Consider the following 26,621-nt stretch of genomic DNA (forward strand, 5'->3'; position numbering starts at 1 on the left):
AAAGTGGAGAGAGTTGTTTTGGGGGATCGCCGAATGACTGTTGAACAGATCGCCTCCAGAGTTGGCATTTCTGTGGGTTCTGTGCACACAATCCTGCATGACGACCTGAAAATGCGAAAAGTGTCATCCGGGTGGGTGCCACGAATGCTGACGGACGACCACATGGCTGCCCGTGTGGCATGTTGCCAAGTAATGTTGACGCGCAACGACACCATGAATGGGACTTTCTTTTCGTCGGTTGTGACAATGGATGAGACGTGGATGTCATTTTTCAATCCAGAAGCAAAGTGCCAGTCAGCTCAATGGAAGCACACAGATTCACCGCCACCAAAAAAATTTCGGGTAACCGCCAGTGCTGAAAAAATGATGGTGTCCATGTTCTGGGACAGCGAGGGCGTAATCCTTACCCATTGCCATCCAAAGGGCACTACGGTAACAGGTGCATCCTACGAAAATGTTTTGAAGAACAAATTCCTTTCTGCACTGCAACAAAAACGTCTGGGAAGGGCCGCGCGTGTGCTGTTTCGCCAAGACAACGCACCCGCACATCGAGCTAACCTTACGCAACAGTTTCTTCGTGATAACAACTTTGAAGTGATTCCTCGTGCTCCCTACTCACCTGATCTGGCTCCTAGTGACTTTTGGCTTTTTCCAACAATGAAAGACACTCTCCGTGGCCGCACATTCACCAGCCGTGCTGCTATTGCCTCAGTGATTTTCCAGTGGTCAAAACAGACTCCTAAAGAAGCCTTTGCCGCTGCCATGGAATCATGGAGTCAGCGTTGTGAAAAATGTGTGCGTCTGCAGGGCGATTACGTCGAGAAGTAACGCCAGTTTCATCGATTTCGTGTGAGTAGTTAATTAGAAAAAAAATCGGAGGCCTTAGAACTTGAATGCACCTCGTAATTTGGAAAAGCATATTTGTGCCGTCAGTTGTACAGTTTTATGTCAATTCTCTACCGGTTTTGATTGTTGCAATTATCTTCAATGATAAAAAAAATTGTACATCAGTGGGACTACCATATAGAGCCATACTAATGCAGAACATACATAACTGTCGTAATTATCTGTGCCTTAGCACACTCACAGTACAGCGCGTGTAGTGTTTGTAGGGACTGTATTAAGACAGAACATTATGAAAATTGTATACGTTCTACATTTGAATGGCTCCGACATGGTAGATATATTGATCTACTTTTTTTTTCTCCTTGAAGATGGCTGTAATAATCGAAACCGATAGAGAATATACATAAAATTGTACAGCTTATCTTTTAGGGAGCACATTGTGCTCATGTCGGAGGTATATAGATGCTTGTAAAAAAATAAACTGGTAGACAATATCGCAGGAATTCTTTTTATTCCATGATTACCGGCGTCGGCGAAAGTAAAGCCTGCCGCGCGCGATTAGCCAAGCGGTCTGCGCGCTGCAGTCATGGACTGTGCGGCTGGTCCCGGCGGAGGTTCGAATCCTCCCTCGGACACGGGTGTGTGTGTGTTTGTCCTTAGGTTAATTTAGATTTAGTAGTGTATAAGCTTAGGGACTGATGTCCTTAGCAGTTAAGTCCCATAAGATTTTACACACAACTAAAGCCACCATCATCGGATCTTATGACACATACAGGTTACAACATCAAGGCAAACAATGGTGATATTAATAGTTGCCTGCGTGTTATAGGCACCTATTAATATCACCATTGTTTGCCTTGAAGTTGTAACCTGTATGTGTCATAAGATCCGATGATGGGGACTTTAGTTTCTGCGAAACCGGTTATCATGGAATAAAAAGAACACCTGCGATCTTGGCTACCAGTTTATTGTTTTGTACAGCTTATGGTATGAATATACTTTTTCAAAAGTTTTGCAAGACTTCACAACGTCAACTTTCTGGAGTACAAGGCCATAATTTAGAATGTAAAATTTGTCTTGCTCGCGCATTTATAAAATGGTGACCGCTTTCGAATGTTCAAGCAACCATCTTCAAAGTATTAAAATTTCGTTAGAGTGATTAACTTAGAGTAACACGTCACATGTTCTACAAACACGTACTGTGCCTTTTAATGACGCTGTAGTTATATTTTGAAGGTCTAACGATTATTGCTTGTGGAATCTAAACAGATCATAATCTTATAAACGGGCGTTCAAGGCAAACAATTCTTACAGTAGTTCAACAAAGTGGACAACATTCAAACATGGCACCTCACGTAGCTACACTTTACTACCGTGCAGCTACTAAATACAGAATTTATGTGGCCATGGTGTCACTACTCTCTGTGTAATATCTTTACATACACTTTCTGATCAAAATTATCTGGACAGCGATTAGTGGACATTGATACAGATTACGGGCACCCCCTTCACCCTTACGACGGCTGCACCTCTGCTGGCGCCACTTGCAAAGAATTGTCTGAATGTTGTGGAGGAATGGCAACCAATTATTCCTCAAGACCAATGAAGGTAGTGACGCTAAATTCTGCAGCGAGGTCGACATCATAACTCATCCAAAAGATGTTCCATTTAGTTCACATCGGACCGCAGGGCGGGCCAGTCCATTTATGGAATGTCATTGTCCACAACCCATTGTCCAACGGACGCTATTTTATAACAAGGTGCATTGTCATGTTGATACTAACAATCACCGTCTCCGAACAGCTCCTCTTCTGTACGCAGAACACAATGCTGTAACAAGATTTTAAGCATGGCTGCAACAGCAACTGTTGAAATTCTTCACGATAAAGGATGACGGACAAAACAGTTGCAGGATAAAATTTTTATTAAAATTCTTGACCAAGGTTTCGGTACATATAAATATACCTTCATCAGAAATAAAAAATCTAAAATTACATCATGCAATGGAGATTAATAAATCAATTATGCCAAAGGCGTCGTCAATAATTAAGACATCTTCTCCATTTGTACAACATGACTATGGGCACAGGGTCAATGCGAACAGTTTAGCACCAGTAACAGTAATAGGCGAAGTACCGGAAACTCAGAACTTAGTTTTCCAACAGATTCGACACAGGTTTTAGCGGACGGTAGAGACTTCTACTGGTGCCAGTGGGGACTCAGATTTTATGCGTGTTTCTCATGTTTTACTCAGTTAGGGGAGGTTGCTTGTAAGCTCATGAGTTTCGCAAATCTCATTTACCCTTTACATCTACACTTATTGTAAGGCCACCATTTTCAGAGTGCTATGAATTGGTTGAACAAACCTGATTAGATACAAAACTCGTAGTACTGATTAGTCCTACTTCATTAACCCTCTTCTCAGACAATATAATGCAGAATACTTGACCGCAGGATCAGACCAGTTGCATTTAGTAGTGTGAATTTATCTTCTGTTCCATATACTCGAGGTTACAATTAAACTTTCCCTGTTTAACAAGTTATAACAAGGAAACTAATTACTATACAAGTACCAAACTTGCTAGCATTAATGTCCAGAGTATGGGGTGCATGATTTCCAGGCGTCACAGCGCGCCGTCTAGTTCGGCCACCAAGTGCCGTGATCAGTCATCGTGATTCATAGTCTCACACACCTCACCAGTCGCAGAGCACTTGTTGACGTGCCAGGGCGTTATTTCTGAAGCTCTATTATCGAAACGAAAGTAATGCTGCAGCTGCACCTCGAGAATATCGCTGGCTGAAGGTCCTCTTTCTCCACGTGATGAAGAAGTTCGAATCAACTGTGAGAACTGGGCGTCGCTCCGGGAAGAGGCCGACGATCGGTTGCACCACAGGTGGTTGATGAGATCGCTGTTGCTATGCCAGACAACGCTGCGCGCAGTTCCCGATAGTCAGGCAGTGCGCGTGCTGTGTCACGACAGTTGAACATCCAGTGGTCCACTGTACGAAAGGTACTTCTAACCATTATCAAATGGTATCCGTACACGATCCATGTCGTACACTAGCTTTCACAACAGGACGCACAACGACGTGTTGACATCACTCTCCACTTCCTCGAAAGGACTGAAATTGACGGGGACTTGCCCTGGACCATCCTATGGGCAGATGAAGAGCATTTTTCTCTGATGGGGGAGGTAAACACACAGGATTGCTGAGTGTCTGGATCTTCACCTCCAGCCACTGTGCATGAAGTTCCTCTGTCTGGTGAACGTGTCACCGTATGGTGTGGCTTCATAGCTACGTTCATCATTTTTTGAAGAGGCTGGTGCTCAAGGACCAAAGACGTGCAGTGTGACTGGCCAGCATTACTGCGATATGCTTCGCCAGCATAGCATATCCGCCTATAGGAAAGAGACGCATTGAATTCAACGGTTTTCATGCAAGATGGGGCCCCACCGCAGATCGCTCGTGAAGTTCACCTGCTTCTCCGAAACACATTTCAAAACGATCGAATTATCAGCCGATCGTTTCTAAATGCCTGGTCCGCACGATCACCAGATCTTAGTTCCTGTGATTTCTTGTTGTGGGGCTACCTGAAGGACAGGGTTTTCCAGACGAACATTCATATCTGAAGGGCAGCGTATCATCAGAGTAGCCAGCATACCTACGGACATGCGTCGTTCTGCTGTGCAGAATGCAATCCTGCGCTTTCATACTCTTCTGGACACTGATGGACGCCATATTGAGCCCCTTTTGTAGAAGCAATGGTACCGGTATGTTACAGAATGATGTACCGTAGCAGAACATTAAAAGTGTTTCGGTTGAATTGATGCCGTATTATTTCTCTTTTCCAAGTCCCTGACATTAATGCTACCAAATTTGGTACTCGTACGGTAATTAGTTTCCGTGCTATAACGTGTTAAATACGGTAAGTTTAATTATAGCCACCGGTACCATACACGTTAGAAAGCTGGTGAAATAGTGACATAAACAGTTAAGTTTAAATTTCATGTAGTAAGCATGTTAAATGGATCACAAAAGCAATATACGGAACAGCAGATAAATTCACAGCACATAAATTCACACAACCATATCAGAATGTCACAGTTTCATATTATTGAATGGGTCACAACGCGTCAAGTAAGTAGCTTTCGAATTTCCATTTTCAACGTTTATAAATTTCATAATTACTTGTATTACATTTGATCACTGAGTACTTTCGGAATGCTTGAAAACGACCACGTATCGAAAGTGCAATCGCAATAAATAATGTTTCAACAGCCTAACGCGGAATGACTTCTTTTTAAAATGTTACATACGTATTATTAACATTACTAATCCATATATTTATTAATTGCTGTACTGAAATTTCTGACGTATTTGCAAAGAAAGTGCTGTAGTCATTGGAATGATGCGAGTAATATCATGAGTGTGTGTATTAGAGAGCTCAGATAGATCTGAGTGGAGACGGAGTGGAAGAATGATTGGCAAAATGTATGCGCAGATTACATCTGTAAATATGTTAAGTAGTTTCATTTTGAATATTGTTACACTCTCAATCATTTTGTAGCACAATTTTTTTACAACTGACCAATAAAATTTGAGTGTAGGAGGGCCAGAGCTTGTTGATCAAATAACAGGCAGAGTAAAGTGCTGTTTATTCAAATTTTATACAGAGCCCACTCGACACTATTGCCGCTCATGGTTGCATAAAACGTTCTGATTCAGTCCTAGCTAACGATAAATACTTGTGCATGATATGGAGTCGAGGTATGTCATTTTTCAACGAATATATATATATATATATTCGTTGAAAAATGACATACCTCGACTCCATATCATGCACAAGTATTTATCGTTAGCTAGGACTGAATCAGAACGTTTTATGCAACCATGAGCGGCAATAGTGTCGAGTGGGTTGCTAGTCCTACAGGGGCACAGAGTAATCCCTAAAGGAAAATTTGGAGTACTATTAACTATAAAGGTACTCTTCATTCCACAACATTCACCAACTAATTCTACCTCGGTAGGACGTATTCAGAACAGAAAAACGTGAATTATTAAAACTAGACCACACCACAAACTAAATGCGGGAATATTGCCCATAATGCTATGACGAAACGGAAGTAATTCCATCATAAGCAAAACACACGGAGAGGAGAGAAGAAGATAATAGAATGCTTCAGATATAGAGACTGAGAAAAAGACTTAGTTCAGCCAACGGCACTTCCGTCTGCTTTGAAGCCTTCGTCTATCTCCGCCTATTTTCTTTACATCCACTATTCGTTCTAAGTACTAGTCTTTAATACGCAAAATTAACTATTTCGAGATATGGTTGCAGATATCCAACTAAAGTAACCCTGCTTCCGATGAGGGTTTCATCTTGACGTTTTCCCTGGCCTATTCATTTTATTAAGTCTTCATTTGCAACTCATATCTACTGATATCCATACTGCACGTCAATATAACGCAATACTCAACGAATGGAAAATGTATTAGCGCAAGAAATAGTCGTTGCGATAAAGAAAAACCATGTGGTTTAAACTGAAAAGAATCTCTTATAATTTGACTTAGTGACCTTTGGGTCAGTGCACGCTGTCCAGATTGAACACACTTATTTTGAAAGGATTGTAAAACATCCATAATTTCATCATTAAGCCACAAAATAGTTTGTAGTGAATAATTTCTGTAGAATGTGAACTCCTAGAAGGTGCAGAAGGAGAGAAATATGTGAAGAGATCCAGTCCTGTTATTTTATAGTATTAGCGATAAACCACTGGACACAACAGCAGTTTTAAAACACATAGAAGAGCGACATGAAGTGAAATGACCAAACTGACAGAATCTACGGAAAGCAGATAAAACATGCCAAATACTGCGATAGAATTGAAAGAACTTGAAGAATTGTAATTCATCCACGAAACAAACAACTTGCAAGAGAATTGGTTGGCAGATTCTTCACGGATATGAGAAAGATACAATCGCCATCGCCAAATTGTTCTTCAACAGAGGGAAGCAAAAAGGTGCTTAAAACATGTATGTATGCCTGTGCTGTGATAGTGCCACGCAAAACAACAAGGTGTGCAAGTCCCCTCCATGAAAAACACGACCACACGGTAACACCACCGCCTCCGAATTTTACTGTTGGCACTACACACGCTGGAAGATGACGTTCACTGGGTATTCGCCATACCCACACCCTTCCATCAGATCGCCACATTATGTACCGTGATTGTCAATCCACACAACTTTTTTCCACTGTTCAGTCATCCACTGTTCAGTCGTCCAGTGTTTACGCTCCTTACATCAAGCGAGGCGTCATTTGGCATTTACCGGCGTGATGTGTGGCTTGTGAGCAGCCGCTCTACCATGAAATCCAAGTTGTCTTACCTCCCGCCTAACTGTCATAATACTTGCAGTGGATCCTGATGCAGTTTGGAATTCCTGTGTGATGGTCTGGATAGATATCTGCCTATTACACATTACGACCCTCTTCAACAGTCGGCGGTCTTTGTCAGTCAACAGACGATGTCGACCTGTACACTTTTGTGCTGTAAGTGTCCCTCCAGGTTTCCACTTCATTATCACTTCGGAAACAGTGAACCTAGGGATATTTAGGAGGGTGGAAATCTCGCTTACATACATATGACACAGGTGACACCCAATCACCTGACCACGTTCGAAGTACGGGAGCCCGCATCTCGTGGTCGTGCGGTAGCGTTCTCGCTTCCCACGCCCGGGTTCCCGGGTTCGATTCCCGGCGGGGTCAGGGATTTTCTCTGCCTCATGATGGCTGGGTGTTGTGTGCTGTCCTTAGGTTAGTTAGGTTTAAGTAGTTCTAAGTTCTAGGGGACTTATGACCGCAGCAGTTGAGTCCCATAGTGCTCAGAGCCATTTGAACCATTTTTTTGAAGTACGTGAGTTCCGCGGAGCGAAACCAATCTGCTCTCTCACGATGTGTAATGACTACTGAGATCGGTGATAACGAGTAAATGGCAGCAGATGGCAGCACAATGCACTTAATATGAAAACGTATGCCTTTGGGGGTGTTCAAATGGTTCAAATGGCTCTGAGCACTATGGGACTTATTTCTTCTGTACAGCCAGCCGGAGTTGCCGTGCGGTTCTAGGCGCTACAGTCTGGAACCGAGCGACCACTACGGTCGCAGGTTCGAATCCTGCCTCGGGCATGGATGTGTGTGATGTCCTTAGGTTAGTTAGGTTTTAATTAGTTCTACGTTCTAGGCGACTGATGACCTCAGAAGTTAAGTCGCATAGTGCTCAGAGCCATTTGCACCATCTTCTGTACAACTTCCGTTCCATCTCATTAAACGTCCCAGATACAGAAAATATTTTACTTTTTCTATTTCTTCCCCCTCTAGGATATATTAACTGCAGCTTCCTTCTTGCTTACTGTCATCACTTTTGTCTTTCTTCTGTTCATCTCCACTCCTTACTCCTTACCCGTTCTTGCAATACTCTCTTACATCTTCTGCAGATCCCCTTCTGATTCAGTCAGCATTGCTTGATCATCGGCATGTTTTATAGCCTTTGTCCTTTCTTCTCTAATTGCAATGCCTCTTGCATCCCCTATAGCCTATCTATCTCCACATATGTTGAATAACTTGCCCACTTGAGATGCTCATCTCTCGCGCCTCCTCGTTCCGTACTCAGTCCACGCTTCCCGGTCAGGGCAGCGTTCCAACCGCAGCCGCTTGTGTTGCAGTGTTAACTGCAGCCTTCGCATGGGAAGGTAAATTTGTAGACCAGCTGCTGCTAGTCATGATGACGCAGAGTGTTGCAAGGAATCTGCTACTTGTTTTCGGATGTCAGACGCAAATGTGAAGAGGTTAGCATGTGTCTGATGCACGATAAGGCGATCCACCCTCGTGGTGGTCAGACGTAGTAGAGCGGAACTTTGGCGATAATTATTCCTACCCTCATGTTCCCATGCAGCCTAATATCGCGCCACTGTCACGTCCGAAAGCCCCACAAACTTGGATACTGGACGATTTGACCAGATGGAGCTCGGCAATGAGGCCGCTTTCGAAAGCCGTAAGAGACAAATAACGCTGTCAAAACGTGTACGCCGTATCTCCGTGTCCCCTGCACAGTGATCACTCAACACATGACGCTCAGCAGGCCCCTTACATACTCTGCCAAGTCTTGGAACAAAACTAAACTAGAACAACACTAATGTACTCTGGTGGCTGGTTCACCTGTCAAAGCGCGTTGCATCTGCAATCATTTACATAACCGCCGGCGATGCGTATGTGAACGAAGTTTTGTCGATCCGACCATGTCTTCTGGGTGCTTTAATTTTTTTGCTACGCTTTGTATTTCTCATATTTGGAGCATTGGTGTTTAGCACTTGAAATCGGTTTAAAAGCAAAAAAATGAACAGGTGTGAGCAGGACTCGTGCACTGAGTGGTCCGTACAAACTTAATTATGTACATAGACAGTCCAGAGATTCTGTGAATCGAGGATTTCAACAATTTTCGCCAGTTATCGACATTGATATTGGAAAGATATATACGTCCCAGAGATTCCAAGAATTTAGAGAAAGTTTTGATTTCAATTTGATTGTCTTTTCATTGCACTCATTTAGAAGCTAATGTTTTCTTATAACGCCAAGGGTCTACATACCTTAGCACGTGACATAAATTAGAACTTGATGCGTCTACCCGTTCCTGAGAAAAAGAGATCTTAACAGACGGACAGACAGATAGTCTGATAACGAACGACAAAACTATTTTTTTCGTGTGACGTAATTATAGATTCACCATTTTGGGATTTATTCCTTTGGTTGTAAAGTGAGACCTTGCTTCTTGGCATATATTACGATTCTAGGTCAACGGGAAGTACCGTCTAGGTTCCGATGAGTGAGTTTGCGAGTATTAGAAGATGTGGCGTAAATAATCGCGTCTTCTAACTGCACTGACTTGGAATCTTCAGTTTGTTACACTACTGGCCATTAAAATTGCTACACCACGAAGACGACGTGCTACAGCCGGGAAATGTTACCAAACAGGAAGAAGATGCTGTGATATGCAAATGATTAGCTTTTCAGAGCATTCACACAAGGTAGGCGCCGGTGGCGACACCTACAACGTGCTGACAAGAGGAACGTTTCCAACCGAATTCTCATACACAAACAGCAGGTGACCGGCGTTGCCTGGGGAAACGTTGTTGTGATGCCTCGAGTAAGGAGGAGAAATGCGTACCATCACGATTCCGATTTTGATAAAGGTCGGATTGTAGCCTATCGCGATTGCGGTTTATCGTATCGCGACATTGCTGCTCGCGTTGGTCGAGATCCAATGACTGTAAGCACAATATGGAATCGTTGGGTTCAGGAGGGTAATACTGAACGCCGTGCTGGATCCCAACGGCCTCGTATCAGTAGCAGTAGAGATGACAGGCATCTTATCCGCATGGCTGTAACGGATCGTGCGCCCACGTCTCGATCCCTGAGTCAAGAGATGGGGACGTTTGCAAGACAACAACCATCTGCACGAACAGTTCGACGACATTTGCAGCAGCATGGACTATCAGGTCGGAGACCACGGCTGCAGTTACCCTTGACGCTGCATCACAGACAAGAACGCCTACGATGGTGTAGTCAACGACGAACCTGGGTGCACGAAAGGCAAAACGTCATTTTTTTCGGATGCTGTTTACAGCATCATGGTGGTTGCATCCGTGTTTGGCGACATCGCGGTGAACGCACATTGGAAGCGTGTTATCGTCATCGCCATACTGGCATATCACCCGGCGTGATGGTATGGGGTGGCATTGGTTACACGTCTCGGTCACCTCTTGTTCGCATTGACGGCACTTTCAGTTGTGTTACGACCCGTGGCTCTACCCTTCATTCGATCCCTGCGAAACCCTACATTTCAGCAGGATAATGCACGACCGTATGTTGCAGGTCCTGTACGGGCCCTTCTGTATACAGAAAATGTTCGACTGCTGCCCTGGCCAGCACATTCTCCAGATCTTTCACTAATTGAAAACGTCTGGTCAATGGAGTCCGAGCAACTGGTTCGTCACAATAGGCCAGTCACTACTGTTGATGAACTGTGGCATCGTGTTGAAGCTGCATGGGCAGCTGTCCTTTACACACGTTCCAAGCTCTGTTTGACTCATTGCCCAGCCGTATCAAGGCCGTTATTACGGCCAGAGGTGGTTGTTCTGGGGACTGATTTCTCAGGATCTATGCACCCAAAGTGCATGAAAATGTAATCACATTTCAGTTCTAGTATAATATATTAGTCCAATGAATACTCATTTATCATCTGCATTTCTTCTTGGGGTAGCAATTTTAATGGCCAGTACTGTAGGTCTCCAAGAGACCGTAGACCTTAATATGTGACATAAATTTCAACTTGGTACGTCTTCCTGTTCCTAAGAAAAATAGTTTGGGACCAAGGGACGGACAGACGGACAACAAACGTTTTCACTGGCTGAGGTACGGAATTCTAAAAAAAAAACTATGCGAATTTTTTTTCTTAATTGTAACAAAACTTGACAGCCTCAATAGAATGGTGATTTCAATATTGGACACGTTCCGGGGAACGGGCGCCAGCGTGTGAGGGCTGCCGTGGTACTTACGTGGCGGGTGGGAGCGGACGACGGCGTGGAAGCCGTTGTCGCCGTCCACCTCGTAGTCGACGGTGCGCACCTTGCCGTCGGGCCCCAGCAGGCTGTAGGCGCCCTTCACGTACTCGCCGACGCGGGACTCCCACCGGTCCGACACCACGCCCGACTCCGCGTCGTCCACCGCGTACCTGAAGTCGTACCGCACCTGCCGGCAGAAACGTCTCTCCAGTGGCCGCCGCCACTTCCCTGACACGCCCACGCCAGCCGGCATGCGCCAACACACGGGCACAGACAGATATCTAAGTACACAAACTTTTAGCTCCATACCTCCATAGTGACGAGATGACACCCCGCATCATGTAAAAATAAATGCACTGACGGAAAAATCACAACACCAAAAGATAATTAACGTAGATTAATTAAATTTCGAGAATACATTTGTCTAGCTAACATACTCAAGTAATTAATACTGCAAGGTCGCAAGTTATTGTACGGTAAGCCTTTGAAAATGTGAAATCTAGCACATTAATAAACGGTGTAACCGGCAGAACGTTGAATGCAAGCATGCAAACGTACAAGCATGTTGTCAGTTTTTCGGGTGCAGTTCCGTGCCTGTTGCACTTGGTCGGTCAATTTACGGACGGTTAATGCAGTTTGTGGATGACCCTGAAGTTGTCATCAAATGATGTCCCATTGTGTTCCACTAAAGACAGATCTTATGAGCTAGCAGGCCAAGAATATACGTCGACATACCGTAGAGCATGTTGGGTTACAACAGAGGTATGTGATCGAGCGCTATCCCGATGGAAAACACCTCCTGGAATCCTGTTCATGAAGGGGAGTACAACAGATCGAATCACCAGACTCACGTACAAATTTGCAGTCAGGGTCCTTGGGGTAGCCACGAGAGTACTCCTGCTGTCATACGAAATTGCACCGCAGACCATAGCTCAAGGTATAGGTCCAGTGTGTCTAGCGCGCAAACATGTTGATTGCAGGTCCCCAATTGGCCTCTTTCTGGCCAACACACGGCCATCACTGGCACTGAGGCAGAACCATATTACAGCTAAAAACACTGTAGACCTCCACCCTGCCCTCCAACGAGCTATCGCTTGACACTACTCAAGTCGCAAACGGCGGCGGTTAATGGTCAGTGGAATGCACGCTACAGGACGTCTGCTTGGAGCTGTCCTTGAAGTAACGGACGTGTAACAGTTCATTTGTCACTGCCAACTACTGCTCAAGTTGCTACTACAGATGGAGAAAGAGACGACAGAACCACAGACCGAACAAGATGGCCTTCCCTCTCAGTAATGCCACGTGGCCGTTCGGAACCCGGTCTTCTTGCGATTGAACATTCTCGTGAGCACCGCTGCCAGCAATCATGTACAGTGGCTAAATTCCTGCCAAGTTTTTCTGCAGTATTGTAGGAAGAACACCCAGCTTCTCGTAGCCCTTTTACACGACCTCGTTCGAGCTCAGTGAGATGTTGATAAAGGTGTCTTTGTCGCATTAAAGGCATTCTTTACTAACATCTACTAAAACACCCAGTCTCAAACGTAACTAACTCTCACGACCGTTACAGCGTGTATTTAACGCACATCTGATATGCATCATTATAGTGGCGCTACTAACGCCACTTTTGTTCAGCTGGTGCGAAATTTGAATAGAGATCAACCTTGAGATGTACAAAGACGCCTACCAACTTTCGTTTACGTCACAGATCTCCTTCTTGGTGCTGAGATATTATTTCCGTTGGTGTATAAACACATATTCACAAAAGAATAACTGAGCTAATATCTATTCCACATAAAAGCCTTGTGAAATGATCTTCAAGGACATGAAATGAATCGATTATCTGAAATACTTTATTCTAGAACTTAACACCAAACTCATCACTAACATATACACCTTAAATTCCTCGCCATGGTCTGGGGACAGCATGTTTGGCTAGTTATCAAAACGTGCCTCATTCTGCCAACGATCTCGTCAAAGAGGACGAAAGTGCAGACAAAGGTTCGGTGCCCCGTCTTGCCCTTGAGAACGGAAACAACCGTTAATGCAGGAAGAATCACATATGATCAGCGGTATGAAGATGCAGAAGCATAAAGAAACCACCGCATTAACGATACATTCACTAGACACGTCACCTCAGATTGAGTGTCACGACTCTTCATTGGAAAACATTCCAATTAATCTCCCGTTAAGATCTCGAGTAGGGGATTGCTAAGGAGGGAGTGATCAAGATAAAAATCTGAATAATCAAATCTGAATGTGGCAGGGAAGCTAGAAAATTTGAAAAAGGAATTGTAATGGCTCAGTCTAGATAACAGCGCGGGTCAGTGGAGTTGAATGGAAACAAAGATACAATTTCCCGTCTGAGGAATATAAGGTAATAACAACAGAAGCAGAATGTGGAGTAAGGGAGTACGATTCGTCATGAATAGTAAGGTTAACAGTTCAGTGATAGGATTATTCCAACCAGAACCGATAGCAAACCAGCACGAACGACAAAAGTTTAGGTAAAAGAAGTAGACTATCAGGCAAAGAGGACATTTATCGCAAAAATGGTCTACTAGTACCAAACACTGGACTTAATTTGAGGAAGAAGTTTTTCAATGTGTTTGAGCACGGCGCTGTACAGGATTGGAATATGGACTGTGGAAAAACTGGAACAGAAGAGAGTTGAAGCATTTAAGATGTGGTGATACAAAAAAAGTTGAAAATTTTGTCGACTGATAAGGGGCAAGGGATAAAGAGTTTCTCCACACAATCGGCGAGAAAAGGAATACACGGAAAACACTGAGAAGAAGAGAGAGGATGGTAGGACATCTGTTAAGACACTGCCATGGAATAACTTCCATGGTACTCGTAGGAGGTGTGAACAGAAAAACTGTAGAGGAAAACAGAGATTAGCATACATCCAGCAGATAATTGAGGACGTAGGTTGCAAGTGCTACTCTGAGATGATGAGCGTGGCTCCGGAGAGGAATTCATCGCGGGCCACATCAAACCAGCCAGAAAAGTGACAATAAAAGAAAATAAAAATGTCTGAAGTGTTCAAGATAATTCTTTAACTGTTGTAGCCACGCATCGTCAAACAGAAGTCAGTCTATGACACTCACGCACATCGCATTACTACAATGAAAGAATGAAGGCTTCAGACTTAATGCAACATTCAAGTTAATTGACGATTTTACTGCTGCTGGTGAGCTGAATAATGAACATCTTTCACATCCAAAGTAACTAACTTTAAATCTTTGCGTAGGTTGTTCTTATTTCTAGTATTGATTTTATGAACAGTGCATTTTCATTGGGGAAACATTTACAAATCTCAGCGGAACGTTCTTAAATTCCACAAGTAATTTTTATTATAAGATTTTACACTCCGAAAACATTAGTTTGACTTGGTGAGTTACACCAAAATAATATCTTGTTTGATATTATGAAATAAATTTAACAGAAATATGTTATGACTTTTTTATTCTTATTTGTCTAACAATATCCGTATTCAAAATAAATATTTACTTAAGTGTTCCAAGAATTCTGCTGTATGCTGTTTCCACCTGAATTCCTTATCACTATGTTATCCAAAGAGTTTAACAATGTTAACATCTTATGTTTGCTTATCATATTATTTTAGACATCTATTTGGTGGAAATCTCTTACAAGTTCGGAATTCCGTATACATACTTTATCTTTCCATACTCTGATGACGAAGAAAGAAAGATTAAAATTTAACTCCCAGTCGTCAGTGACGTCATTATAGAGAGAACACAAGCTCGTATTAATAAAGGCCGGGGAAGAATTCGATCTTTCCAAAGAAACCAACCTGCCATTTGCCTGGAGAGATTTACGAAAATCACGGGAAGCTAAGACTGGATGGTCGGCGGGAATATGAAACCGTCGCCCTCCTCAATACGAGTTCTGTGTGCTAACCACTGTACCGCCTGACGAAAACTTGGCTGTAGAGCATTTATTATCGATGAAAACTTCGTTGGACTATAGGTCTACTCGATTACCGTTTTATCCCAGTGTCTGTATTATTTTCGGGCAAAAGAAACTTAGCACCTGGTAATTTTTTTTTTCATCAGTCTACTGACTGGTTTGATGCGGCCCGCCACAAATTCCTTTCCTGTGCTAACCTCTTCATCTCAGAGTAGCACTTGCAACCTACGTCTTCAATTATTTGCTTGACGTATTCCAATCTCTGTCCTCCTCTACAGTTTTTGCCCTCTACAGCTCCCTCTAGTACCATGGAAGTCATTCCCTCATGTCTTAGCAGATGTCCTATCATCCTGTCCCTTCTCCTTATCAGTGTTTTCCACATATTCCTTTCCTCTCCGATTGTGCGTAGAACCACCTCATTCCTTACCTTATCAGTCCACCTAATTTTCAACATTCGTCTATAGCACCACAGCTCAAATGCTTCGTTTATCTTCTGTTCCGGTTTTCCCGCAGTCCATGTTTCACTACCATACAATGCTGTACTCCAGACGTACATCCTCAGAAATTTCTTCCTCAAATTAAGGTCGGTATTTGGTATTAGTAGACTTCTCTTGGCCAGAAATGCCTTTTTGCCATAGCGAGTCTGCTTTTGATGTCCTCCTTGCTCCGTCCGTCATTGGTTATTTTACTGCCTAGGTAGCAGAATTCCTTAACTTCATTGACTTCGTGACCATCAATCCTGATGTTAAGTTTCTCGCTGTTCTCATTTCTACTACTTCTCATTACCTTCGTCTTTCTCCGATTTGCTCTCAAACCATACTGTGTACTCATTAGACTGTTCATTCCGTTCAGCAGATCATTTAATTCTTCTTCACTCACACTCAGGATAGCAATGTCATCAGCGAATCGTATCATTGATATCCTTTTACCTTGTATTTTAATTCCACTCCTGAACCTTTCCTTTATTTCCATCATTGCTTCCTCGATGTACAGATTGAAGAGTAGGGGCGAAAGGCTACAGCCTTGTCTTACACCCTTCTTAATACGAGCACTTCGTTCTTGATCGTCCACTCTTATTATTCCCTCTTGGTTGTTGTACATATTGTATACGACCCGTCTCTCCCTATAGCTTACCCCTACTTTTTTCAGAATCTCGAACAGCTTGCACCATTTTATACTGTCGAACGCTTTTTCCAGGTCGACAAATCCTATGAAAGTGTCTTGATATTTCTTTAGCCTTGCTTCCATTATTAGCCGTAACGTCAGAATTGCGTCTCTCGTCCCTTTACTTTTCCTACAGCCAAACTGATCGTCACCTAGCGCATTTTCAATTTTCTTTTCCATTCTTCTATATTATTCTTGTAAGCAGCTTCGATGCATGAGCTGTTAAGCTGATTGTGCGATAATTCTCGCACTTGTCAGCTCTTGCCGTCTTCGGAATTGTGCGGATGATGCTTTTCCGAAAGTCAGATGGTATATCGCCAGACTCATATATTCAACACACCAACGTGAATAGTCGTTTTGTTGCCACTTCCCCCAACGATTTTAGAAATTCTGATGGAATGTTATCTATCCCTTCTGCCTTATTTGACCGTAAGTCCTCCAAAGCTCTTTTAAATTCCGATTCTAATACTGGATCCCCTATCTCTTCTAAATCGACTCCTGTTTCTTCTTCTATCACATCAGACAAATCTTCACCCTCATAGAGGCTTTCAATGTATTCTTTCCACCTATCTGCTCTCTCCTCTGCATTTAACAGTGGAATTCCCGTTGCACTCTTAATGTTACCACCGTTGCTTTTAATGTCACCAAAGGTTGTTTTGACTTTCCTGTATGCTGAGTCTGTCCTTCCGACAATCATAACTTTTTCGATGTCTTCACATTTTTCCTGCAGCCATTTCGTCTTAGTTTCCCTGCACTTCCTATTTATTTCATTCCTCAGCGACTTGTATTTCTGTATTCCTGATTTTCCCGGAACATGTTTGTACTTCCTCCTTTCATCAATCAAGTGAAGTATTTCTTCTGTTACCCATGGTTTCTTCGCATCTACCTTCTTTGTACCTATGTTTCCCTTCCCAACTTCTCTGATGGCCCTTTTTAGAGATGTCCATTCCTCTTCAACTGTACTGCCTACTGCGCTATTCCTTATTGCTGTATCTATAGCGTTAGAGAACTTCAAACGTATCTCGTCATTCCTTAGTACTTCCGTATCCCACTTCTTTGCCTATTGATTCTTCCTGACTAATGTCTTGAACTTCAGCCTACTCTTCATCACTACTATATTGTGATCTGAGTCTATATCTGCTCCTGGGTACGCCTTACAATCCAGTATCTGATTTCTGAATCTCTGTCTGACCATGATGTAATTTAATTGAAATCTGCCCGTATCTCCCGGCCTTTTCCAAGTATACCGCCTCCTCTTGTGATTCTTGAACAGGGTATTCGCTATTACTAGCTGAAACTTGTTACAGAACTCAATTAGTCTTTCTCCTCTTTCATTCCTTGTCCCAAGCCCATATTCTCCTGTAACCTTTTCTTCTACTGCTTCCCCTACAACTGCATTCCAGTCGCCCATGACTATTAGATTTTCGTCCCCCTTTACATACTGCATTACCCTTTCCATATCCTCATACACTTTCTCTATCTGTTCATCTTCAGATTGCGACGTCTACATCTACATCTACATCTACATCCATACTCCGCAAGCCACCTGACGGTGTATAGCGGAGTGTACCTTCAGTACCTCTATCGGTTCTCCCTTCTATTCCAGTCTCGGATTGTTCGTGGAAAGAAGGATTGTCGGTATGCCTCTGTGTGGGCTCTAATCTCTCTGATTTTATCCTCATGGTCTCTTCGCGAGATATACGTAGGAGGGAGCAATATACTGCTTGACTCTTCGGTGAAGGTATGTTCTCGAAACTTTGACAAAAGCCCGTACCGAGCTACTGAGCGTCTCTCCTGCAGAGTCTTCCACTGTAGTTTATCTATCATCTCCGTAACGCTTTCGCGATTACTGAATGATCCTGTAACGAAGCGCGCTGCTCTCCGTTGGATCCTCTCTCTGTCTTGTATCAACCCTATCTGGTACGGATCCCACACTGCTGAGCAGTATTCAAGCAGTGGGCGAACAAGCGTACTGTAACCTACTTCCTTTGTTTTCGCATTGCATTTCCTTACGATTCTTCCAATGAATCTCAGTCTGGCATCTGCTTTACCGACAATCAACATTATATGCTTATTCCATTTTAAATCACTGCTAATGCGTACTCCCAGATAATTTATGGTATTAACTGCTTCCAGTTGCTGACCTGCTATTTTGTAGCTAAATGATAAAGGATCTATCTTTCTGTGTATTCGCAGCACATTACACTTGTCTACATTGAGATTCAGTTGCCATTCCCCGCACCGTGCGTCAATTCGCTGCAGATCCTCCTGCATTTCAGTACAATTTTCCATTGTTACAACCTCTCGATACACCACAGCATCATCTGCAAAAAGCCTCAGTGAACTTCCGATGTCATCCACCAGGTCATTTATGTATATTGTGAATAGCAACGGTCCTATGACACTCCCCTGCGGCACACCTGAAATTACTCTTACTTCGGAAGACTTCTCTCCATTGAGAATAACATGCTGCGTCCTGTTATCTAGGAACTCCTCAATCCAATCACACAATTGGTCTGATAGTCCATATGCTCTTACTTTGTTCAATAAACGACTGTGGGGAACTGTATCGAACGCCTTGCGGAAGTCAAGAAACACGGCATCTACCTGTGAACCCGTGTCTATGGCCCTCTGAGTCTCGTGGACGAATAGCGCGAGCTGGGTTTCACATGATCGTCTTTTTCGAAACCCATGCTGATTTCTACAGAGTAGATTTCTAGTCTCCAGAAAAGTCATTATACTCGAACACAATACGTGTTCCAAAATTCTACAACTGATCGACGTTAGAGATATAGGTCTATAGTTCTGCACATCTGTTCGACGTCCCTTCTTGAAAACGGGGATGACCTGTGCCCTATTCCAATCCTTTGGAACGCTACGCTCTTCTAGAGACGTAGGGTACACCGCTGCAAGAAGGGGGGCAAGTTCCTTCGCGTACTCTGTGTAAAATTGAACTGGTATCCCATCAGGTCCAGAGGCCTTTCCTCTTTTGAGCGATTTTAATTGTTTCTCTATCCCTCTGTCGTCTATTTCGATATCTACCATTTTGTCATCTGTGCGACAATCTAGAGAAGGAACTACAGTGCAATCTTCCTCTGTGAAACAACTTTGGAAAAAGACATTTAGTATTTCGGCCTTTAGTCTGTCATCCTCTGTTTCAGTACCATTTTGGTCACAGAGTGTCTGGACATTTTGTTTTGATCCACCTACCGCTTTGACATAAGACCAAAATTTCTTAGGATTTTCTGCCAAGTCAGTACATAGAACTTTACTTTCGAATTCATTGAACGCCTCTCGCATAGCTCTCTTCACACTACATTTCGCTTCGCGTAATTTTTGTTTGTCTGCAAGGCTTTGGCTATGTTTATGTTTGCTGTGAAGTTCCCTTTGCTTCCGCAGCAGTTTTCTAACTCGGTTGTTGAACCACGGTGGCTCTTTTCCATCTCTTACGATCTTGCTTGGCACATACTCATCTAACGCATATTGTACGATGGTTTTGAACTTTGTCCACTGATCCTCAACACTATCAGTACTTGAGACAAAACTTTTGTGTTGAGCCAACAGGTACTCTGAAATCTGCTTTTTGTCACTTTTTCTAAACAGAAAAATCTTCCTACCCTTTTTAATATTCCTATTTACGGCTTAAATCATCGATGCCGTAACCGCTTCATGATCACTGATTCCCTGTTCTGCGTTAACTTTTTCAAATAGTTCGGGTCTGTTTGTCACCAGAAGGTCTAATATGTTATCGCCACGAGTCGGTTCTCTGTTTAACTGCTCAAGGTAGTTTTCAGATAAAGCACTTAAAAAAATTTCACTGGATTCTTTGTCCCTGCCACCCGTTATGAACGTCTGAGTCTCCCAGTCTATATCCGGCAAATTAAGATCTCCACCCAGAACTATAACATGGTGGGGAAATCTACTCGAAATATTTTCCAAATTATCCTTCAGGTGCTCAGCCACAACAGCTGCTGAGCCAGGGGGCCTATAGAGACATCCAATTACCATGTCTGAGCCTGCTTTAACCGCGACCTTCACCCAAATCATTTCACATTTCGGATCTCCGTCAATTTCCTTCGATACTATTGCACTTCTTACCGCTATAAACACGCCTCCCCCTTCACTGTTCAGCCTGTCTCTGCGGTATACATTCCAATCTGAGTTTAGGATTTCGTTACTGTTTACGTCTGGTTTCAGCCAACTTTCTGTCCCTAGTACTATATGGGCGTTGTGATCGCATGTATACCTGAACTATCGTTGTCGGTGTTGGTCTGCTGTCGATTCTGATTAGAAGAACCCGGTCACTGAACTGTTCACAGTAACACACCCTCTGCCCTACCTTCCTATTCATAACGAATGCTACAACCCGGTCACTGAACTGTTCACAGTAACACACCCTCTGCCCTACCTTCCTATTCATAACGAATGCTACACCTGTTATACCATTTTCTGCTGCTGTTGATATTACCCAATACTCATCTGACCAGAAATCCTTGTCTTCCTTCCACTTCACTTCACTGACCCCTACTATATCTAGATTGAGCCTTTGCATTTCGCTTTTCAGATTTTCTAGTTTCCCCACCACGTTCAAGCTTCTGACATTCCACGCCCCGACTCGTAGAACGTTATCCTTTCGTAGATTATTCAGTCTTTTTCTCATGGTAACCTCCCCCTTGGCAGTCCCCTCCCGGAGATCCGAATGGGGGACTATTCCGGAATCTTTTGCCAATGGAGAGATCATCATGACACTTCTTCACTTACAGGCCATATGTCCTGTGGATACACGTCACATGTCTTTAATACAGTGGTTTCCATTGCCTTCTGCATGCTCGTGTCGTTGATCATTGCTGATTCTTCCGCCTTTAGGGGCAATTTCCCACCCCTAGGACAAGAGACTGCCCTGAACCTCTATCCGCTCCACCGTCCTCTTTGACAAGGCCGTTGGCAGAATGAGGCTGACTTCTTATGCCGGAAATCTTCGGCCGCCAATGCTGATTATTTATCAAAATTTAGGCAGTGGCGGGCATCGAACCCGGGACCAAAGACATTTTGATTATGAATCAAAGACGCTACCCCTTTTTTTATCTTATTTTGTTCGCCTTTGATCGTTGCATCTGCTCGGGGCGGACGTCGTAAGACATCCGTTGAAGTTCGTTGTTGATCGATTAGCTCAGTTCTTTTATTACAGAGGGCAGCTAACCCTCTGACCGAACACGCTGAGCTACCGTGCAGGCTCTCCTAGACCACGGGTACCCATCTGATAATGTTAATAAGGAAATTACGTTAATACAAGGGCTGTCCAGAAAGTAAGTTCCGATCGGTCGTGAAATGGACACAGTGAAAACCCGATGAAGCTTTGCACAGATACGTTGGGTAGTGTCTCTAGTATGACCGTCGATCGCATCAAGACGCTCTTTTCAGTTGTGAGCGCACTGTGAGCGAGTAAAGGTGCCCAGAACAACGATGTCTCCCGCCAAGTAGGACGGCCCGCTGAGAGGCCTCGCCTGAATGATTGCAACCCACCTAACACAACTGCCACGCACTTCCCTCACTTCCCTCTTCATGGCCGCACTCTGCAGGGGCAGCGAAGACGCTCCTGCAGCCTTTTCGATGGGAAGTGTTCGATCACCCCCAACACAGCCCTAATTGGCTCGTCCTGAGTATCGTCTCTGTTCACATGAAACGCTGTCAAAAATAAAGTTTACGTGTTTGTAGCGCAGCAGGTGGAACGGGAACTTTTACGTAAGTGCTGTGTCAGGCTCATTAGTTATATAAAATAATGTCATAACTATCTAACTACACTTAAAAATTAATGGTTAACTTTCAATAAGTATGTTGATAATTATTTTGTTCATAATTTGTCAGCTAAGTGCAATGCTGACAACACAGATAATTATCTATCGAGATTTTGAATAATGGACTGTCATTCCGTCTTTAAAATTACGTACTTTGCACAGTTTAATCTACTGATAATGAAATATTTTGCCAATAATTAACTATGTTTTGAATGATAATAATTCATTAATTGGGCGATTGTCAGATGGAATAAGCTTTATAGTTTCATGAAATATCCTTGAACTAACTTCAGCTGGATATGCATTGAAATAAATCTTAATAATCAAATTTATTACTTCGATCTATTATTAAGTTACTACGGCTTATTAAGTGCAACAATTAACTACGATAACCAATCGTTCAAAACAGTCTGAAATTTACTCTTCACCGTCTTTGCAAATAATTTGATAATTAACATATTTTCTCTTGATCATGGCGTGACACACTCGGTTCAATAAGGTAAGGATCGGAAGGAACCTACTTGGTGTTATTGTCGGGTAGAACGTAACTGCAATACTTAGATTATAAAGTGCTTGTTATTTTTGTTCAACTTCAGAGAAAAGCACAGTCACTGGCAAGCCTTCTACAATTTTGTCCTACGAAAATTACGTAGATCTTACTTCCCTCGTTGTCGGTGGATCGACGGAAGTCCACGTCGGCGACACAATGTGGCAGCGGGCTTTTACTGTTGCGACTTGGGCCCACAGTGCGCTTCACATTTAAGCCCTCGTTTCTTCAGCACTATGCCCATTAATCCATAATAACTTCCCCGGCCATGCTTCCAGATATGCCGACCATTACTTTCCCGTCGTACTTAGATCCACACACTAGCCGTTATATGTAACATAGCTAGGACTAGCAGCACTCGACTGTAGTCTTACTCCCAGCACGGCGTTACTGCTATTACTGCCCGCTGGCGCGCTCCCGCGCCCAGCGGCACAACAAAACAATCTCTCTGACTTCAACGTTAACTAAATATGCCCTGACTTGCCAGGGTTAAATAGTACATAATTTAAACGTAGTATTTACAATACATATTTACACTTGACAATACATCGTATAGAAACAGTTTCATGTGTAAAGTAAGCGAAACAATTCATAGCAAGGACTGCGATGTAGCGTCACATACTCACACCCATCTTTTCAGTGAGAAGCACAGTAATGGTAGTAACTTACCGGGGATTATTTTTGTTTGGGGGGGGCAGGGAAACAGAAAGACTTAACCTCACAGCCCACACAGCGAGCGTCTTTCGAAACTGGTAATCTCCTTTAACACTTTTTTCCCCTCGAGATATACGTAAGAGGAAGCAATACCTCGGTCGAATTTTCTAGGGAAGCGCGCTCTCGGAATTTCAGCAGTAAACTACACCACGAAGCACAATGTCTCTCTTGGTAACGTCTGTGAAGTTTACGTGCTTACTAAATTAACCTGTAATGAAACGCTCAGCTTTGCTACCTCCTTAATGGGTGGACTGCATTTCTCGAGGATTCTCCCAGTGAATTCCAGTCTGGGCATTCTCTCGCCGGCCGTTGTACTGAGGCTCGCCGTACCGTAAATGGCACACATGACAGAGTATGCGACAGAACTTGCTCCACTTCTAGAAACATTGTGCATTAGATCGGTTGATTGGAATAAAGCTCATGTCATTCCCAAGAACGGTGGTCGAAAAGACCACGGGACTCTAGGCCTATATTTCTGACGTCGGTCTCTTGTAGAATTGTGGAACATGTTCGCATACTATGACATTTCCCGAGACCGAAAAGCTCCTCTGTAGAAATCGACCTGGGTTCCAAAACAGCGATCCTGTGAAACGCAGTTCATACTGTTCGTCCACGAGACCCAGAAAGCAGTAGATCCAGGCGCCCAGGTAGTTGCCGTGTTCCTTGACTTCCGGAACGCATTCTATACAGTTCCACACAGCCGCCTAATGAAGAAAGTAATATCGTACGGAATGCTGGCCGTACCCTCATAGGACGGACGTGCGAAACACGTAACGCACCCAGGAACGTCGACGAACATTGCCGTTTTGGTGGGCCAGGTGCTATGATGTGGAGAGCCATAACATAGCATCTGGCGTACTGGCTCCAAATCTATGAAATACAGTACAGTCGTTGGTCAGTGTTATTGTCATACTGTACTCCCTCCAAATGTGCGTTTTTTCAGGGCGTATTCAGCTTTGACTTCATTTTTATGAGCGACTACGCGCGACCTCATCCAAGAGCACAGGTGGAGCAGCTCTTGAAAGAGATGATATTCGACTACAATTTCTAATACTTAGAGATAAGAAGGCGCGATAGGTAATTGATTTAGTGAGAATTTAATAGCCATGTTCGGGCACAGTACTATTTATTCCTGATTGCCTGTTTCAATTGTTAAGACTGTCATCTTCCGATATTTAAAAAACTTGTTGTTGTGTGATACAGTCATAATGGAACACAATTTATAACAACAAGATGTTTAAAGATCAGAATTTGACAGTTTTAGCTGTCCAAATAGATAATCAGGAATAATCCGTACCGAAGACGATCTTGCATACTAAATTTTCGCCATAGAGGATATTCGGCGGATGGACTGGCCTACCCGTTTTCGCCGACTTGAATCCCATCGAGCACACGTGGGATGACGTATTTCAGCAGGTCCATGTGTACCAACGGCCATCCAGCAGTTGTCAGCCGCTGTTAGAGGAATGGAACGCCCTGCCACAAGAACCACTCACCAGCACGGGAGCGCGTTGCAGAACGTGGAGTGCCGCCCATGCTGATCAGACATCCTATTAAGTACCATGTCCTCCCTTTTGTAATGTCCAGGGAACAATAGTAATTCGCTGTGAGTTCGATGTTGTTATTGTATTTGAATAGAAGTGCCATTTCTGTTCATCTCATTGTGTATTTCATTCGGTTATCATCTTTATTATTCCGTAGTACTCCTTTCTACGTATGTTCCATGCTATGCTACGCGGCAGGGCCACATAATACCTAAATTACTTTTCTCTTTACGTTTGCACACCAGTGTGACACAAGTACTTCTCAAATTTTCGGACATGTGCTTTTCAAAGGCTATGTTTTTTCTCATTTGTGATGTGTTGAACTTCACGCTAAAACAATTTACTGTTTATTAGTTTTATTTATTCACTCGAGTAAGGAGCATACGTGTAGGATTCTATAAATTTACAATTTCAGGTAAGGACATAGAAGGAATTTACACATACACACACATATAAAATTAAAATCAGACATCGCCCACAAACGAGCGACTGCTACAGTATATTCATGTGCCTTGCTTGACTTATTTTGGCTGCTCACAGGTTTTCTCTGGCTCGCTAGGCTGATGTATTTAGTGCAAATGTCGACCGTAAAAAGTATAAAACGTCCCCTTTGAAAAATTTATACAAGACTGTGCTTTAACTGACACACAATATTTTTTTTGCGCAACGCAATCTGACTTTCAAAAATCCCTACAAAAGAATGGCCCTGACTATAACATTAACCTACAGCTTTCACAAATCGCTTACCTCACAAAAATCTTGGTTACTCGAACTACTGCAATACAGCGAGCGCCGCTACTGCCAGCTAAATAAAAGATTCAAACTACGGAAGGCACTAACTACTGATAGGCATAGTTAGCAAATGAAAGATTTTAATAGAGAACAAACAATGTATTTACCTTAATATCATCAAAAGTCATAATACATGTAATTTCAAAAGTCCGCCATTTCCTTCCACACATCCACCACTGCTGGCGGCTCACCTCTAACTGCGCAACGCTACGCGCTGTTCACGTCCAGCTGCCGCTGCCCAACACTACAATGGCAGACAACAATGTAAACTAGCCACAGACTGCACACAGCACAGCCAGTGATTTTCATACAGAGCGCTACGTAGCGGCGGCGTTACCAATATAAGAACTTAAACAGCCTACTTACAAAAGTTCTTCCTAGACTTCAGCCTAGGTCTTCGTGGCTCTTCCTAGACTTCAACCTTGGTCTTCGTGAGCATACCAACGCAGCAAATGCAACTCATTTTCTTCGAATGTCTTCGTTTTGGCATTTTCAGCTACTTCCGTGCGCATGCCACAAGGTGCGATGCTTGGCAACTAAGTACAATTTATTAACAGGAGCCGGATTTAGGCTTCCAGTAATTAGCCTTGCCGTAAACAAGGAGTTATTGCAATAAAACATTTGACCTACGCTCTAAGACAAACAAAACCAAACACCACGAAGGAATAA

General features: G+C 43.3%; 1 protein-coding gene across 1 annotated transcript in view; it reads right to left on the reverse strand.

Annotated features, from left to right (window-relative positions):
* The window catches only part of LOC126100145 (cuticle protein 19-like), a 569,033-nt gene that overhangs the window by 6,150 nt on the left and 536,262 nt on the right, over positions 1–26,621 (reverse strand). Inside the window, exon 3 of the mRNA XM_049910685.1 lies at positions 11,461–11,653. Within this exon, the coding sequence (XP_049766642.1) occupies positions 11,461–11,653 (193 nt within the window). The remainder of the gene's footprint in view (positions 1–11,460; positions 11,654–26,621) is intronic.

The sequence above is a fragment of the Schistocerca cancellata genome, chromosome 9 (assembly GCF_023864275.1).
Source record: "Schistocerca cancellata isolate TAMUIC-IGC-003103 chromosome 9, iqSchCanc2.1, whole genome shotgun sequence".
NCBI classification, from domain to species: Eukaryota; Metazoa; Arthropoda; class Insecta; order Orthoptera; family Acrididae; genus Schistocerca; species Schistocerca cancellata.